The 16,627-nt window shown below is 43.0% G+C and overlaps 1 protein-coding gene across 1 annotated transcript in view; it reads left to right on the top strand.

The window, feature by feature from the left end:
* The window catches only part of PTCD2 (pentatricopeptide repeat domain 2), a 280,197-nt gene that overhangs the window by 95,294 nt on the left and 168,276 nt on the right, over positions 1 to 16,627 (top strand). The window contains exon 3 of the mRNA XM_085632353.1: positions 16,113 to 16,242. Within this exon, the coding sequence (XP_085488479.1) occupies positions 16,113 to 16,242 (130 nt within the window). The remainder of the gene's footprint in view (positions 1 to 16,112; positions 16,243 to 16,627) is intronic.

Here is a 16,627-nt window from a genome sequence, read left to right as displayed (position 1 = left end):
GGTAAAGAACGACTCCCCACGCTCAGCCTCCATATTTCCTTTTGGTCCCACACACAACTTTTTTTGCACCTGTTTCGCTGCCCCCTCATCACTGCCCCGCCTTTCCCCTTTGTGGGTAGCAGTACGGTTCTCGATGAGATGCGCTCCTCATCACACCTCGTGCACCGTACAGTTCACCCACCCCCATTTCCCGGAAGTGGCTGTCGAGGAATTCTCTGAGAAGCGAGGCTGGAGCTCGGATGGCACAGGGTCTGCAGGGGCGCAGGGGTGGGCGGCTCGTGACCACAGCGCCGGGTGCCTCGGCACGTGGCGTGTGGTGGGGAGCGTGGGAAGTGCAAGAACAGCTAGTCCCGGGGGTGGGGGCCGTGGAGGAAGCGGGTGGGGGAGGCGGGCTCGCGCTAGCAGGAGGAAGCATTTTAATGAGTGCTTTCATTATTTATTTGGTGTGCCTCTCAAACAGGGATGCGGTGCACACGCCTTATCGCAGAGGCGCACAAGTGCTCAGCAGCACAGAGGAAGAAAAGCCGGTACTTTGAAAAGAGGGCGCTAGTGATGCATTACAAGGCAGTTACGTTGAACATTGTACGTTAGTATCTCGGGAGTGTTCATGATACTTTCTGCAACAGAGCTCTAGATGGGCAAGTGCTCGCTTGTACTGAGGGCCTGCAGTTCCTTAATTAGTAAGGAATAGTACCTGCACTTCTCAGGGGGTTCTGTGGATGGGCAGGGGGAGTGTTTAAATACTTTTAATGAGAGAGTGGCAGCACCTTTCAGTATCACACAGTAACCCTGGCAAAGTGAGTACATAAGCAATACCGTTTCAACCACAGGTCTGCAACCTTCGACGTGGTGGGGGTGGCGCTCAAAGGTCGAGCTGAAGGTGTCTGTGAGGGTAATTGTGAAGGTGCTGTAGCTAGTGGCAGCCCTTAGAACAAGAATTGAAAATGCAATAGGTCTCGCCTTCGATTAAGGTAAAGCCATTTGCTTTGCTAAAGGTATTGTATAGCAAAGTAAATGGCTTTAACTTGATGAAAGGCGCGACCTATTGCATTTTTAATGCTTGTTATTTCTTCTTACAGCACCTCTATGCCCCCACCCCCTTCTCGAGATGTTTCTAGACTTTTCCCACTCTCAAAGATAGATATCCTATCTGTATGGCAAAGTTTGAGCTAGAGTGAATTTGCTAAGCTAATATCAAGGATGATCTGAGTTTAAAATCATTAACTACATGTGCATATCCCCTCTGTGATCTCTGCACATACTACTTCTGTTGACTAATGGGTTAAGGGCAAACCGGTTAAGGGCAAACAAGACCACAAGATATTGGAATGCAAGCATACATCTGTTAGACAACATTTGCTGCACTGACATTGCGTTGACTGGTTCAAAGAAGGCACTGCTTCCTAGTGCTTCTAAAAACTGTTGCAATTGAAACTTTAGAATTGAAAAGGCTAATAGAAACTTCATATTCTACATACTATGCTCCTTATAGGGGAGTGCAAACAAAGTAGGAGATGCATCAGTCACAATCTGCCGGTGTGGCCTATGCAGTGCAGCAGTGTTTGCCCATTTCAAAAGCAACACAAACCTGAAGTTCTTCCGCGTGTTGGAGGTAAACAAGGTAAGGTAGATTATAAAATTAGAGACAATGTATAGGAGCTTTCTCCAGTGAATCAGTGATTTGTTTTATTTTTTGCCATCTTCTTTGTTTAAAAAAATCTTTTTGTAAAAATATTGTGTGTTTTTATATGCTATGGAGCTTGATGAGCGAATGAATGTTTCACGTGAAGACTAATCTCATTGTTCACAATGTTGGTCAGCAGCATCCTTTACCATTACTATCTGAGAAGTCTTTCCTCAAGAACAAGACTCTGAATTACATACGTTTAAGTCAATTTGTAAGCTCTTCAGATTTTTGTTCCATTTGGATAAACTTCATGATTTTATTTATTTTTATTTATTTATTTATAAAGTTTTATATAGCGCGAACCAGATCCCGATGGATATCAGAGCGCTTTACAGTTATTTTGAGTTTTAAATAGCGTTGGCTGGACCCGAAGGTATTAGAGCACTTTCTGTAATTAATGTGAATATTTGTGTAACTTGCAAGTCGCTGTTAATTATGTAATGATTACATATTCAAGCAGGAGTTTTTATCAAACAAGAAAATCAAGATCCAGAAAGAGGCCAGGGAGAGCTGGGAGTCCACAGGAAGGAGTAAGCAGTGGCGAGACGAGACATATGTCCAAAATCCGGCTGGGTAGGTGATGGCCATAGCGTAGTGCCAGAGCCAGTCTCCCCTATAGCTGAGCGAAGCAGCTCCACCGGGAATCGGCCATACAGTTCGGACTCTGCCGGATAAAAGAGAGGCTCCGGGTAGGTCCGAAAGTCTTGAGTCCAGGGATGGCGAGTGGAGATAGCAGGGGATGCAAGATAGGAAGCAGAGTGAAGCTTGGCCGCCATCTTGTAGTCAGGCAGAAAGAGTCCGTTGATCACCTTGGCTCTGTGGCCGGGATTATCAGGAGTCAGCGCGTCGTAGCCCTGAGGAGTCACCATTTTGGGGACAGGCATCCGAGTTGAGTTGAAGATGAATTAAAGATGAAAGTAGGATTTTGTGAGTCGCGCCTCACCGCCACTGCGGTCCGCGTGTCAGAGGCAGACCCTCGTCTCCGGCCTCACGGGTGCTTGCAGGTCAGCAGATAGCACGTCAGATGTAATTGGCCCCGAGGCGTCGCCATTTTGGAGTCAGGCACCCAAGAATAATTAAAGTTAAGATTATGTGCAGCGCGCCTCACCGCCACTGCGGTCAGCACATTGGCGGCAGCTGATGGTTGAACTTCCTGTAGTCCCTATCAAAGTTAATGTAATTGCTCCTCTGATCAAACCTGCATGACATTTTTGCCGGATTGGCATGAACTTTGCATTGTGTCTGAAGTTTTTTCTAACTATGCCAGAAGATTGGCCTTGTGATCGAACTGGAGTACTGATCTATGCTTGGACCCACATGGATGAAATTGTATGTTTATGCTTAGATTTATCTCAAAATCGTGTGATAAAATTAGCTTAGAGATTTCCTCTCCTTGATGATAGGAAAATGTAATTCTTGCAACGTGGTCACTGATGAAGGACTTTCCTTGAAGAACAACTGGCTGCTACACTCTTTTAAGAAGTAAATGAATATGGTGGCCCATACCGACCTTCTCATTACAGAGCCCATTCGCTCTCGGGTTGCTCTGAGTCCTGATCCTGCGGGTGTCTCCTTTGGTGATGGCTGGTGCTGTGATGGTTTCTGGCTCAGCAAAACCATTTTCCATGGTATCTGGGGTGAAAGATTGGGATATGGCATTTAGAAAATTAAAGACCTGTTACTTCAGCATATATGCTAACATTGCCAACGTATGTCCTCTTCAGACTGTGAAGCTGCCCATCACCACAGTACAACCTATGGTGGTTGGTTATTTGAAATTTCTATGTGTGGCATCCAACTGCACTGTACTTGATCTATTGATGGATATACTTAATCTTATTGTTCAGGGTTCCAGTCTCAGCCTGCCTCTGGCTGCAGAATGAGTGATAGCATTTTCATTGATTACCTGAGCTAACTTCTCTTCAGTATGTTCCCACCGTTATTCGCTTGCACTTTGTATGCACCAGGGACACTATCCTTTCCAGAGATATGGTCATCAGTGGTCCAGATCAACTTGCCATAGCTTTGTGTTCGTGCTCATTTTCCACTTTGAAATATGATAAATATGCCACAAAATTCTTTCAAACATTATCTGAGTCGTTAAAATAGCCAAACCCTTATTTTTGTGGGCAATGATGGATGACCTACGGAAATGTTGTTCAATCACACATTTCAAATGCCTGCTAGGAACTTGCTTTCTACATCTTTCTTAACAAAGTCAGAACATCCAGCCACAAAGAGAGAATTCATGTCTTGGCATCTATTGCTGTCATATACTTTATCAGGATTTGTAGCTCCGACTTTCAAATGATGGTCCCGTTCCCTCATAAACATTCTTGAAGATGCTGGGGCCACAGCATAGTTGTACATGTCGTCCAATCCTTAAGCCACAGCACTCCTCTTATAGTGCTCATTTTGTATTCTCAGTACCCCTGGTTAGACATTAGCCACAATGTAATTTGTAAATTACATCACTTTACAGATATTGTAAGGGCTAGTTAGATATTTCATTAATGCCCATCTATCCCTTTGCTAAGCTACTGAATATTTTGAGCATTCGGATCATCAGCAATAAAACATTCTGTGTGAATCTAATTTCCTGCTTGACTAGGTACAGAACTTTACTAGCATATGCAACAAATCAGTCATCATCATGTCTTTGGTATAGTTTTGCTGTCATTTACATTTTGGATCACCATGTCTCGAGGTAGAATTCCATTTTTACCCGAGTTATGTGTTCAGATAACTGGCAGGCAAAGCTATATTCGATTTACCATGGCGGATGAAAAAGGAGTATGCCTCCTAGGTTAGGTCTGTCCCTTGGTTATATGACAAAATACAAATCACACTAGCTAAATTAAGGTGGGATAATATTTTCTGAGACTGTACCTACCCCACAAGAAATTCAGACAAGCTTTAAAGCACTGCCACCTTCATTGTTAACTGGACATTTAAAATCGCCATAGTTCAGAATATTTTAGACCTAAGATGAAACTCCAAATGTCTTTGGGTCTATTGTTAAGTTGCTTGCAGATGAATGTCCTTAAAATCTTGCTTAATGATTTAATGTCCTCTAGTGTGCCAAAGGACGTTTTGTTCATAACCTAGCGCTGAACCAGCTATCCCGAAGTATTGGGGATATTTGCTTAATTGCATAGCCAAAGTGTTTGACATTTCTATATTGTTGTAATAAATAGTGGGATTATCTCCAAATTGTATTAGACTAAGTATGCAGTTGATGAGAGCCATTCTTTCTTCGTTTCTCGCAAGCTTGTATTTTTTAATTACCTTTGACGGGTTTGCCTACAGGTGAATCTTTTTTTGTTTATTATCTAGAACATTGGATGCCTGTTTAAGTCAACCAAGTAAGTATGCCTTTCCTATGGGCTAGTAGGCACAAAATTAAGAGAACACATTGCTGCTTGTGTAGTTTTGGATCACTTTAAGGAAAATAGGCAGGGGAACGGCCGATACCCAGCACTCTGTCATTGAGCCGTGAGGGGAACGGCCGACACTCCGCATCTCCCAACTAAGCTGTGAGGGGAACGGCCAACGCACGAACTACAACTCCCAGCGGCCCCTGTCCATCAGGCGCTGGGTGACGCTGCCACTGCGACAGGCGGAGCTTCAAAAGCCGCGCCGGACTTCCGCAGCATGGGCGGCGCCCGGGTGACATCCGGGACAAGGGCAGGCCCGTCAGTGCCAGGAGAAGGCAGGGCTGGGCCACCCCCTTAACGTCTGCTGCACAAGCTGGAGTGCAGCGTTGGTGATCTTATTGTGACCGATAACCCCTAAAGGTACTGTTTTTGCTATCCCGGATGTGACTGTTTGCTAAAGACGCTGATGTTTTCTTTTTATTTATTTTTTTCTCTGAAAGAGCTGGGCCATCTTTATTGCGAAAGATCCCTTTTTTAGCAATGTTATAAGGAGATCAACCTTGCATGATAGTAGCACATTTTGGTACATTGAGGACAGTAAACAGATATTGTGCCCAGTTTGATTGATTGAACAAGCCATATTGTAATCCCCCTATTAACATCAATGGGCAAAAGGAAGTTGTTGGGTGGGGGCGAGGATGGTGGGGAGGCTGGAGGTATTAGCTGAAATCGGAGCAGAAGGGGCAAAAGGGCAAGTAAGCTCCATCTACACGCAAGTAGTAATTGTGTCCTAGATCGGATAGACACCCTAATAGAGGAGTGTGAGGGTATCCTAGAGCTAGAGCCTTCGACACACGTTACTAGTGTCCCACCTCCAATTAAGCCGTCCCTTGATGATAAAACTCCCACTACCATCATCCCGGCAATGTTTCATAAAACACGCACAAACAAAGTCACTAAAAGCACCGATGAAGGAGAAGTATCTAAAGAGGGCGTAGCCAACATAGATCACACTGTCACTGTGGTGCAGTGCACTAATAGATTCCTCCCACTACTTGATATCCCCAATAACGAAACAAGAGATGAAGGTGGGTCTCGGGTAATCCAGATGTCCCCGGCCATTCTTGAGCAGGTTAGGGACAGGGGGCTAGACTCATCTAAGGAACATCAAGACTTACTTCAGCAAGTCACTTTGCTGAGGCAAGAAATGGGATTAATGAGAGGCCAGATCGAGGATCTATTATTGTTGGTAAAATCACTGACATCTGACCGATTGCAATCAGGGGGTACAAGGAAAAGCAAAGACCCAAGACATTCACATGTAATATCTAGGGCCATATCAGCTATCACCCCACATACCAACCAAACGCAGACTGCTGGGTCCACATTTAGTTTGGGTTGGCCCAGGGCAGAGATTAGAAGGACATCCTAAGTAAAGTCTGGACCTACCCCAAATCCTACTAGATCAAATCCTACTATTAGTCATAGCGAAAACTCTTTTCCAGTAGCTTGTGCGAGTGCCCTGGTACGTTATAATGGCAAAACCGCATCACATCCTACCCAGCTAATGCCAGAGCAGCAAAATAGGCACCTGGCTAATTACTCTACAGAAATGCCTAATTCATTAAAAATTGTCATTGCGAATGTACCAAAACTAGTTAGTTGCAAACAAAAGACCAGAGAGTGAGGATTCCCTAATAAATACATCAATTCATTGGATACGGCATGTGAGAGGATGCCGTTCGGTAATTAGGGAAGACATTGTCAAGGCCCGCAGGTTGGTAGCAACATCAAACTCCTTGGATAGCATTGAGCTTACGATGGCCAGGGCAGACATAGCGGAAAATCTATTTGCCCTTGAATTCCACACAAGTGCTCCAGGTCAATCAGCTATCCAGTTTAGACGCCCTCCTAAGAGTAGTGAAAACGTCCACCAATATGAGCATAACCTATCGAGGCTTCGGGGTGTATCAACGCTAGAAAATATAGATTTACGCCATCAAAGTTGGCCCTCAGGGACAGCCCTTTAGGGCGTGATCGTCCACCTTTAGATCTGGACCCAGATGTAAGAGAGGACGTCCTGCTAATTAACCAAATGAAGGTCTAGGACAAGAGGGCAGCCCAAGCCTAAGCTCATGCGTATCAAATATCCAATTACCTGGCAGTACATTACCCGTAAGGAACACACTACTGACCTGGAACATTGCAGGCTTAGGTTCCAAGTTGGGATCCCCAGAGTGGCATGCTTTTATTGAGAAGTTTGATTTGTGTCTGTTCCAAGAGACCTGGTCAGAAGTCCCCCTCTTTTGTGTTGGGTATCTAAATTGTCATATTCCAGCCGTTAAAGGCCCAAAAGGGAGACCATCAGGGGGACTGACATTGTGGGCGAAGCAATATATGGGCCTAGATATTCAAGCTATCCCAACCCATAGTCAGGACATTCAGGCCGTTAAATTGTCTAGGGGCACTAATGAGATTGCAGTAATATATAACATAAAGGTGCGAGGCTCAAGGGGGAAAAAGTCTTGACGACCTTCTCGAGAGTAGTCAGTCAGGCACACCCTTCATCATTGCAGGGGATGTTAATGCAACGTTTGAGCCACTCTTGAATGAGGAGGGCAACTCGTTTGACAAGGAAGATCTAAAGTGGGGTATCCCAAAGCTGGAGTTAGACCCAATAAAAAGATGGTCTGATGTGGTGATCCAAATTAATTCAATATGTATGGAAAAGGGTTTGCGGACACTTAATGGCCGTACAATGTCTGGCAAAATGGGGGCCGATACATTCGATAACGGCCACAGTACCAGTAGGCTAGATTATGTTCTGGTCAGCCTAGCACTCTGGCATAGAGTGAAGGATATTAAGATCCAAGATAGACTGGAAAGCGATCATAATACTTTATGTGTGGACTTGGACCTTTCTTGTTCCAAAGTCCGTCACGAAATACTAGCCAGTTATATAACTACTGACGTTGTCCCATCAAATGACCTTAGGCGATTAAAATGGACTAAATTAAAAGAATTACCGGTAGTACTTGCTAGCATTGAAAAAGAATTAGACCGGGCCATTAGTGATCTAAAGGTTAGTGCATCTAATCCGATTGATTTAAAGCTATACATTGGCATACATAACACATTTTTTGGACAACTGCGTATGCATTTTGGTACAAAGAGCAAACCTAAAAAGTTACCCATACCCAAAGTACAGGAATGGTATAGTACTGAATGTAGAAGGTCTTGTGTAGCTTTAGGGGATGCTATAAAGCAAGGGGACCCGCATCGGTACAAATAGCAAGGGCCATATACCGGGGGGTGAAAAAAAGGCGAAAAAGGAATGGGACAGTAAAAGGTGGGACGAACTGAAGGAGGCCTGTGTTAATAGGAACCCAAAACAATTCTGGAATGTCCACAAATGGAATAGAGAACAGGCCTCCCAGCCCCATAATCACGTCTCACAACGCGCGTGGGTAAACCACTTTAAACCGCAGTACGCTACAAGTGAGCATGAAATAGAGGGCAGCATTGCTAAACAGTTTTTTAAGGGGGCAGTTTTTAGCAAGGCAGATGTTGAGGTGGCCCTGAAATCTATTATGGCAGAAAAAGCTCCGGGTTTAGATGGAATACCGGGGGATGTATTCCTCTCTAACAAAGTGAGATGGAGTTCATATATCCTCTTACTGTCAAATGCTATAGCCCAAGGTGCGCCGATTCCAGATTCCTGGAAAGGTGCAGAGATCATTCCTGTTTTTAAAAAAAGTAGATAAATCGTGCCCAGGGAATTACAGGCCCATTAGCCTTATTGACTTGTTACAAAAGGTAATGGGCAGGTTGGTGCTCAATAGAGTGCAAGATTGGATTGAGGAATTCGGTATCTTATCGCCCCTCCAAGCAGGATTCTGTGCTTTTACAAGTACAATAGACAAGGTGTTCAGGTTCACTCTTTTACACTGGAAGACAGTAATCCTGGGTAAGGGCAGTTTGTATGCCGTCTTTGTTGACTTTAGGTCAGCATTTGATCTTGTGCCACGTGGAAAACTCTGGCAGACATTACAAGATATGGGGTTACCACCCGACTTGCTGACACTTATCATTAGAATGCACGAGGACAACAAGGCTAAGATCCGATGGGGCAAACAGGGTGAAGCCACAGAATTCTTCCCAGTGGAGAAGGGAGTTCGACAGGGATGTGTACTGGCCCAACCCTATTTTCGCTATACATAAATGAGATAGTGAACTGTATGAGATTAACCACCACTGATGCACCGTCACTGGCAGGCAAAAAAGTCCCCATGCTAATGTTTGCGGACGACACATTGATCCTTTCTAAAACACAGAGTGAGCTCCAGAAAGCCCTATCAATCTTCAAAGAGTTTTGTGCTCGACGGGGATTGGAGGTCATGTGTCTAAAACAAAACTAATGGCCTTTAATCCACACAGGGCATTTAAGGGGGTCATCAGGCTGAATAACGCCGTGCTAGATCAGGGTAAGGAGTTCATATATCTAGGGATCAACATTCAGGAGGGGCTAAAGTGGTCACATCAAGTTGATCTAGCATAACTAAAACATCGACAATTGGCAGGGGTGCTGCAAAAAGAATACAATACTTCCTTCACCATTACAATTAGCCCTGCTATGGAGCTATATAACATGAAAGTAATTAGCTCTGCTTTATATGGTGCAGAACTTTGGGGTCATGAGAACTTACAAAACACAAAAGACCAACTAGAGAGTAAGGAAAAATGGAAAGGCTACTTGTCCTTTTCCCTGGGTAGTATGCAAACAAACAACGTGGACAAGTCCTTAGTAGGTTTTTTGGTCGTAGTTCAGGACCTGTACCTTCTTCGGGGAGCGCAAAACAACAAATAGTTGTTTTAGGAAACCCCTCACCCACCTACCTAGTAGGTGGCATGCTTCATCATCGGGGCCCAGCTGGATTACCGAGTGCAATCCAGCTGTGCTTCAACGCCTGAACTACAGCGGAGCGGGTTGTTGTGTGAAGAGTGAAAAAGTGCTATGTGAAGTGAAACTATGTGATAAAAATGTCTCTAGGAGATGCCCTTGTAAAAGTTTTAGTGGAAGGGCCCTAGGACATAGGTAAAAACATCGTCGGGATATATATGAGGTTTTAAAATGTACCTCTCTATCCCAGTGAAAGTGTAGGTCTACTAGTTTCTGCCTTCAGGTGTGCTCAAGAGGCTTTCTTCAGGACCAAATCTAAGTGTGTGGCCAAAAAATGAGATATAAGGCCACTCTAGTGTAGATATCAGCACATGCCCTAAAGTGCGCTCTGAGTGTGGTGGGATCTTGTTATTTACAGATCCTGTACGGGGAGTACCTGTAAAAGAAAAGTACATTGCGGCATTTCCATTTGTTTAGACATTTCATGCGTGTCTTATTTAAATAGCGCTCCTCCATGTGAAGAGTAGTGGGCATATTGCTAGGAAAACTGTAACAATGGCATCAAGCATGTGACATGGTGAGTGCACGCATGATGGTTATCTGAAAAATAACCAAGCGTGGCTACAATGTGCCCCGGTGGTGCATAATTAAATGAAAATCAGCGATAAAGGCACCTCAAGTCTGATATTAAGTTATGCGTGTTAAGCAATGGTGGAATATATGTCAGGTTCAAAATGTTTCGCGTTATGGCACATTGGTGAAGATTAAAATTTCGTATCTAGTGGTTCCGCGTGATTTTGTTCCAGAGAACACATTCAACATAGAAAGACGGACGGTACGTACTGACTCACGACATGAAAAGCAGCCTCACTTTGACTCTGTTTGAAAAACGCCTGATGGATCCCATCATACAATGCTCTACCCAATTCTGACCCTAAAAAGGAGTGGAAAGCCGAGACAACTGTTGCGGTAATGAAATTCCTCGTATCGCGGCTCCTGCGTATTGAAAACGGGTGCTTGTACTCACGTTTGTCTGGGGCTCCATATCATTGTCACCTACGTTGTGGACCGGATCCCGCCGGTTTGCGGTGTATGGAGAGTCCTACTGTTACTAGTAGGAAGACTGGGGAGTGGTCACGTCCTCACGTGGTCAGGAGCCTCAAGAACTAGAGTGCTGATATTCAGCACACTGTGGCACCATTTGAGGATGTGGCTGCGGATTTGAGTGCCCGTAGTTAAAGAGCTACTCAAGTGGAAAAATATCAAGATATAGATGCGCGTTAAAGGGGGCTGTAATTTCTAGGTGGACTTAAGGAAAGAAGAATGTGGGGACCATGTGTTACATTGTAGAGACCGTGATATGCAGGGCTATGGAGTAATTACAAACGGCATTAGGGCCGCGTTAGCCCTTGTGCAGGGGTTGTCATACCAATAGGTCCCTAGTAGAAATCTTTAAAAATCAATCTTTAGGCATACTCCCAGCCATGAGAATTGGTGGCAATTAACGTATTTTTAGGAGATATGATCTTACAGAGTAATATGGCATGGTGTGTATATGGGAACTTTTAGGTCTGTCATCTAAGTCGGCCCATCGACTAGCACCTGGCACCTATTATCACTGGTGTATACTAAAAAGTGATTATTTTCTCAGTACGTGTTCCATGGAACATTGTCGTTGAGGCCTTTGGTGTGAGTTGAGAGCCTATAAACCCAACGTTGCTCTTTTTCCAAAAGTAGGTCTTGCAGGTTTCCAGTATGTGCGTCTAGTTGTTCAATGACCACCCAGGTCATGTCATTGGTTGTGTGTCCTGCAGTTAGGAATAGATCGGTTAGTTTCGTGGTATTCCGCTTACATCGGATGTTGCTCCTATGTTCGCATATCCTGGTCTTTATCTTCCGGCTGGTCATGCCTATATATCTGAGTTGACATGGGCATGTGATTAGATAAACCGCATTGGCCGAATTACAATTGGTGTGTCTTCTGATATTCCATATTTTTCCTTGTTCAATGTATAGGATTTTTGTAGTTTTAGTTAAATGGCAAATGCTGCAATTACCGCAGGGTAAAGAACTTAGCCAAACTTACTATCTCGGAAAATAAGTTTCTCAGAAATATTACCAGTTTGCCCCAGAGTACCCCGGTATGCCCATTACTGATTGATCTTGGGAGGAAGCCAATAGCTGAAACTGCAAAAGTACGCCCACTTTTGCACTGGCGTAGACTTTGGTCTACCCCAGAACTTGCAGAATATGCGGCTGGCTTCCTAGATGTAATGAGGGCAGACACATTACACCAAATAAGATGGCTAAGACAGCTTAGAGTCACCCTATTGAATATGGTATGAGCTCTCTATGGGAGGATCCCAAAAATACAATCTTTCCTTCAAAACAGATCTTGAAGGCCAAATATTGGGAAATGGCGCAGACCGGTTTAGTGAGAAACTGTGAGCCCTCTTCCCTTACAGGGCGTTTCCTGAGTTGTAAATCCATACCTGAGCTAGAGCAATATTGGGACATTATTACTAAGCCCTTTGAGCGGAAATTATATTTCCAATTCAGGGTTGGCACACTGCCATTAAAAGCTTTTACTAGCAAATGGTCCACACCTAGTAACGATTTGTATCCGGTGTGCCAGATCTGCAACGAATCATTGGCCCATGTATTGTTCGAATGCAGTGGTTATAAAACTCCGCGGCGCACCTGGTTGTCCCCAATATGTAAGCTTTTGGGAACAAGAAGGGCGCAAGAGGCTGAAAGAATCCTCAGAAGTGACACAACTGAAGCGATTGTTGTAACCATGGCGAAATTCCTGGGGTGGGTGGGGGCAATTAGAGCAAGGTCCCATAAAGAGATAATGGTTCATTAACATATATGTCTGGGTGTAATGCATTTCGGCATAACCAACTGCTCTTTAGTTTGACTGTTAATAAAGGTAGTTTGTATAGAAGTACACTTAGAAAGTTTTTAGCTAACTAATTTTTATATTAAAAAAAACATTTTTAACTTGTACATAGAGTTTTTATGATACTCATATCTTTCCATCCTAGAGAGCCTGCATTGATTCTGCAAAGATTTTCCATGAATTGCTTGTAGAAGTATTGTGTATTGTTTATATATGTAAGTTTTGTGCTTTTATGACCTAATACGTCAAATAAAGCTTTTTGTAAAAAAAAAAAAGTGTTTACCATTATCGTGTCATGGAAGTGCTTGAACTTTTTTTCGTACACTTATAGAGCTTCCAAGGTGTTAAAGCTAAACAGTTGTCCTTCAGCACAGTTTTTACAATACTCTTTCCAGGGTATCTTCCTTCCCATGCTTTTCTACTCGAGACTTGCATATGCTGAATTTAGATGTTTCTTTATGTAGAGTGCTGGGGAATCAGAGACCAGGATAATATTTCATGGACGAAAGCAGAAGTGCTGCTTCTATCACGGTTTGGCTCCTGTGTATCTTGTTACATGTTGGTCTGACAAGTTCCATCCAATGTTTGTTGCCCAATTTCATTTATTGAGAAAGATAAGATGTCTTCTTTTCCTCCAGCGCCTTTTTTATTCTTTTACGTTTTTTTAAAGTATACTTTATAGACAAGCATTAGCAAATCAAACAGCTTGGCAGTTGCATAAAAGCGAGACCTATTCCCTTTGCCAATGCTTGTTTAGTTTAATCAAACCGCCCCCACCCGCCCTGTTGCTTATTTCCTCCTCTGCCCTCTCCACTGTTTGTCTACAGCTCCTAGCTGTCTGTTGGCGAAGATCTGTTGACTTCCACAACAGACAGCAAAGTCTGTAGTGCACCCTCGCCAATTTTACATCAAAAAGATTTTGGAGTTTTTGTATTAACTGTGCCAACGCTTTTTTTCCATTGCATTATTCACGTGTTGTTCATCTCATCTGTAACCGATTGTGCTAAAAGACCAGCACCATGCGTGCACTGAGATGATGTCTTTGCACTGTTGGCTACCTCTCTGAGGAGCCTTCACCCAGGTCCTACTGTTCATGTTTTGGGCTTGTGCAGAGGACATAGCTTGGTAATATTAACACACTGCAGGCCACATCGCCGGGCTGTATTTCCGACTACTCAGAGTAAGTAATCCCTCATCACTTTATTCATTGTGAAGTTCACCAGGACCAAAAGGCACCAGCTGTGTGCAACCCCAGCCTCCATTTGAAACCAAGCCTTAGAGTGAGCATGTCAAATATTTAGTGAACGTTTCATCAGATGACCGAACGCAAAGTGAATTTGAAGAGAAATGGAAGGAAAACACTGCTCTTCCTTTGACAGGGAGTAAAGAACAGTTGTTACATTTTTGTTTTCCGAAACCTGTGTTAGGAAAACTGATTTCACGGCATTCTTTGGTGCTGTTCCTCTGCATGTCTCTGGGTGCCTCTCTGCCAGGTGGCTTTGCTCAAGCTTGACATGGCTTTGTGTCTCGATGGTTCCAACTCTGCTGTGTTCTCAGGCGAAATTATGAGAATTTATGACCCCTGCAAAGGCTTGTTGACCCTTTTCCATGAAATCTTACAATATTGTCTTATATAATGATGCTGCCACAATTATTTGGCGATTTGTTATGAAATGAACAGGTATACAATGAATTCTTATTGTCCTTTTACACTGACTAACGAGATATTAGCAAGCACGAAATTATATTGTTCTACTAATTAGCTGTCCTTGTAATTGTTACATTTCACTCCTCGGTCAGTTTTCACACTTCAGAGCTTACCGACCAGTAACTAGTCTCAAGCTGGTTAGGTTGCGCGGGTGACACTGCCCGTGTTAACATTCGCCCACCTTGTCCACAAGTTGTATGAGACAATCCTGGTTTTCCACAGATATAGAAGCCCATAATGATGGATCACCTTTCACTTGAACGAATATGACTTGTGGAATTATGAAGTCAAGAGTTTAAATGTATGTTATAAAATGAATAGGTGTATTTTTATCATAGAAAATCGCGCCCCCTCAGACAGACACACACGCACACCCCACATACACTCACTCACTCTCACTCTCTTTTTCTGGGTTGTAGTCTTCAATGATGAAGCAGGTACAGTGGCATTGAGCCGGAGATCTGAGGAAACCCACTTTTACTACTCAATACAGTGGGTTTCAGTAGGTAGCTAAATTATTACATACAAATACTTAAACTTTGATTTTGTTAATTGATCCCTTTTATTCAAAAAAGGCTTTTAATAAAACCCACAATAAGGCAAGATTCGCTTAACGTAACCGGTTGCACTAGCAAAAGTGAACCTTGACGGCATACTGAGCTTAAATGGCATTTCATATAGAACAAGTGGTATACGCATTATTTAAGGGAACGGTATAGATGTTGAAATGACAGGTAAGAATCATTACGAATGAATAAATAATTTTGAGTATCCATCTTTGGATGCATGACAACATGACGTACTATGAATGGAAATTATGCTTAGAGACCTTCAAGGAAAGTGTAAACAATATATAATCTATCACCCTGAGGAAGCGGCATCATATCAGCTAAACTCAAGTTGGCTGTACCTCGTAGAATCAGCTACACTGTGGAATAATGGTCCTTCTGTAATAACTATGAAAGAAACCATCAAGAACATAGTATGAATGTTAATATGGAAGATTCATCTTCATCATATGGATTGTCATGATAGGGTGTTTATGAGTGGACTTTAAGAGAATCTTGCATTATGTAAGGTTTATTCAAAGGTGTTTTTATGTTTAGATTTCTTTATTGAGTTACATGATTTCGACAGAAAAGAAAAATCACAACATTAAAGGAAATATGCTTTGTGACATCCCACAATCAAAGGTGTTTCTGAATAAATAGGATAAATTAATGAAATCTGAGTTTAAATATTTCTATGTAGTGCTTTAGCCCCCAAATGAAACCTGTTGTATTTTGTAATATATATTCTAAAAAGGATTTTGGCTTACTGGGTGAAGCAACAGAGGGCCTATACTGTCAGTTAAACCCCCCCCCCCCCACATTTTTCTGTTGCTTTTTCACTACGCAACCAAGGGCAGTTGAACCCAATTTATGTGCTGTCATTAGGGCCATTAGCAGATTTGATGCACCACTGATAATTTTAGTAGTAGGCTGAGTCTAAAATTGTTTGCAGTTCACAGCTCATAAACCTTTCCCTTTCTCTTGCAGATCTGTACTTTAGGAGAATTGAAGACAAATTAAAGAAAAATGAGCTTGTCCACAAAGATGAGCTCAAAAAGCTTCTTCATTTGTGCCAGACTGCTGCTGATGTAGAATTGGCCAAAACTCTTATTTACAGGTACTCTCTCATTTGATTTACTTTCTTTAATTGGCAACCCAAATGTAACTCAAGATCGCTTAAAGAGTAAGATTACAAAAGAGGTTATTAGCATAATCAGCTGAGATTTATGAAATGATATAAGGAGAGCTCAATATCTATTTATCAGCAGGGTAGCAAACTAAAGTTCTGTTGTGAGGGGACAGTTTCAGCGATTTTATGAATTGGTTTTGAGGATCTTATTTTCTTTATGAAGGAAGGAAGCAAATCCAACTAGAGGACCTTAAGCATGAATTGATTTGTTATCAGAGTGTTTATGGCGAAACGGTGTTAGATGGCCAGGCTTAGAAGTCCGGTCAGTCACAAATGCAAAAGCAGTGTGAGATAGGATGGAGCCCCGCTACGA

Source organism: Triturus cristatus, chromosome 2_1, assembly GCF_964204655.1.
Source record: "Triturus cristatus chromosome 2_1, aTriCri1.1, whole genome shotgun sequence".
Lineage (NCBI taxonomy): Eukaryota > Metazoa > Chordata > Amphibia > Caudata > Salamandridae > Triturus > Triturus cristatus.
Note: the sequence above shows the minus strand (reverse complement) of the source record. Positions and strands in the feature narration are given on the sequence as shown.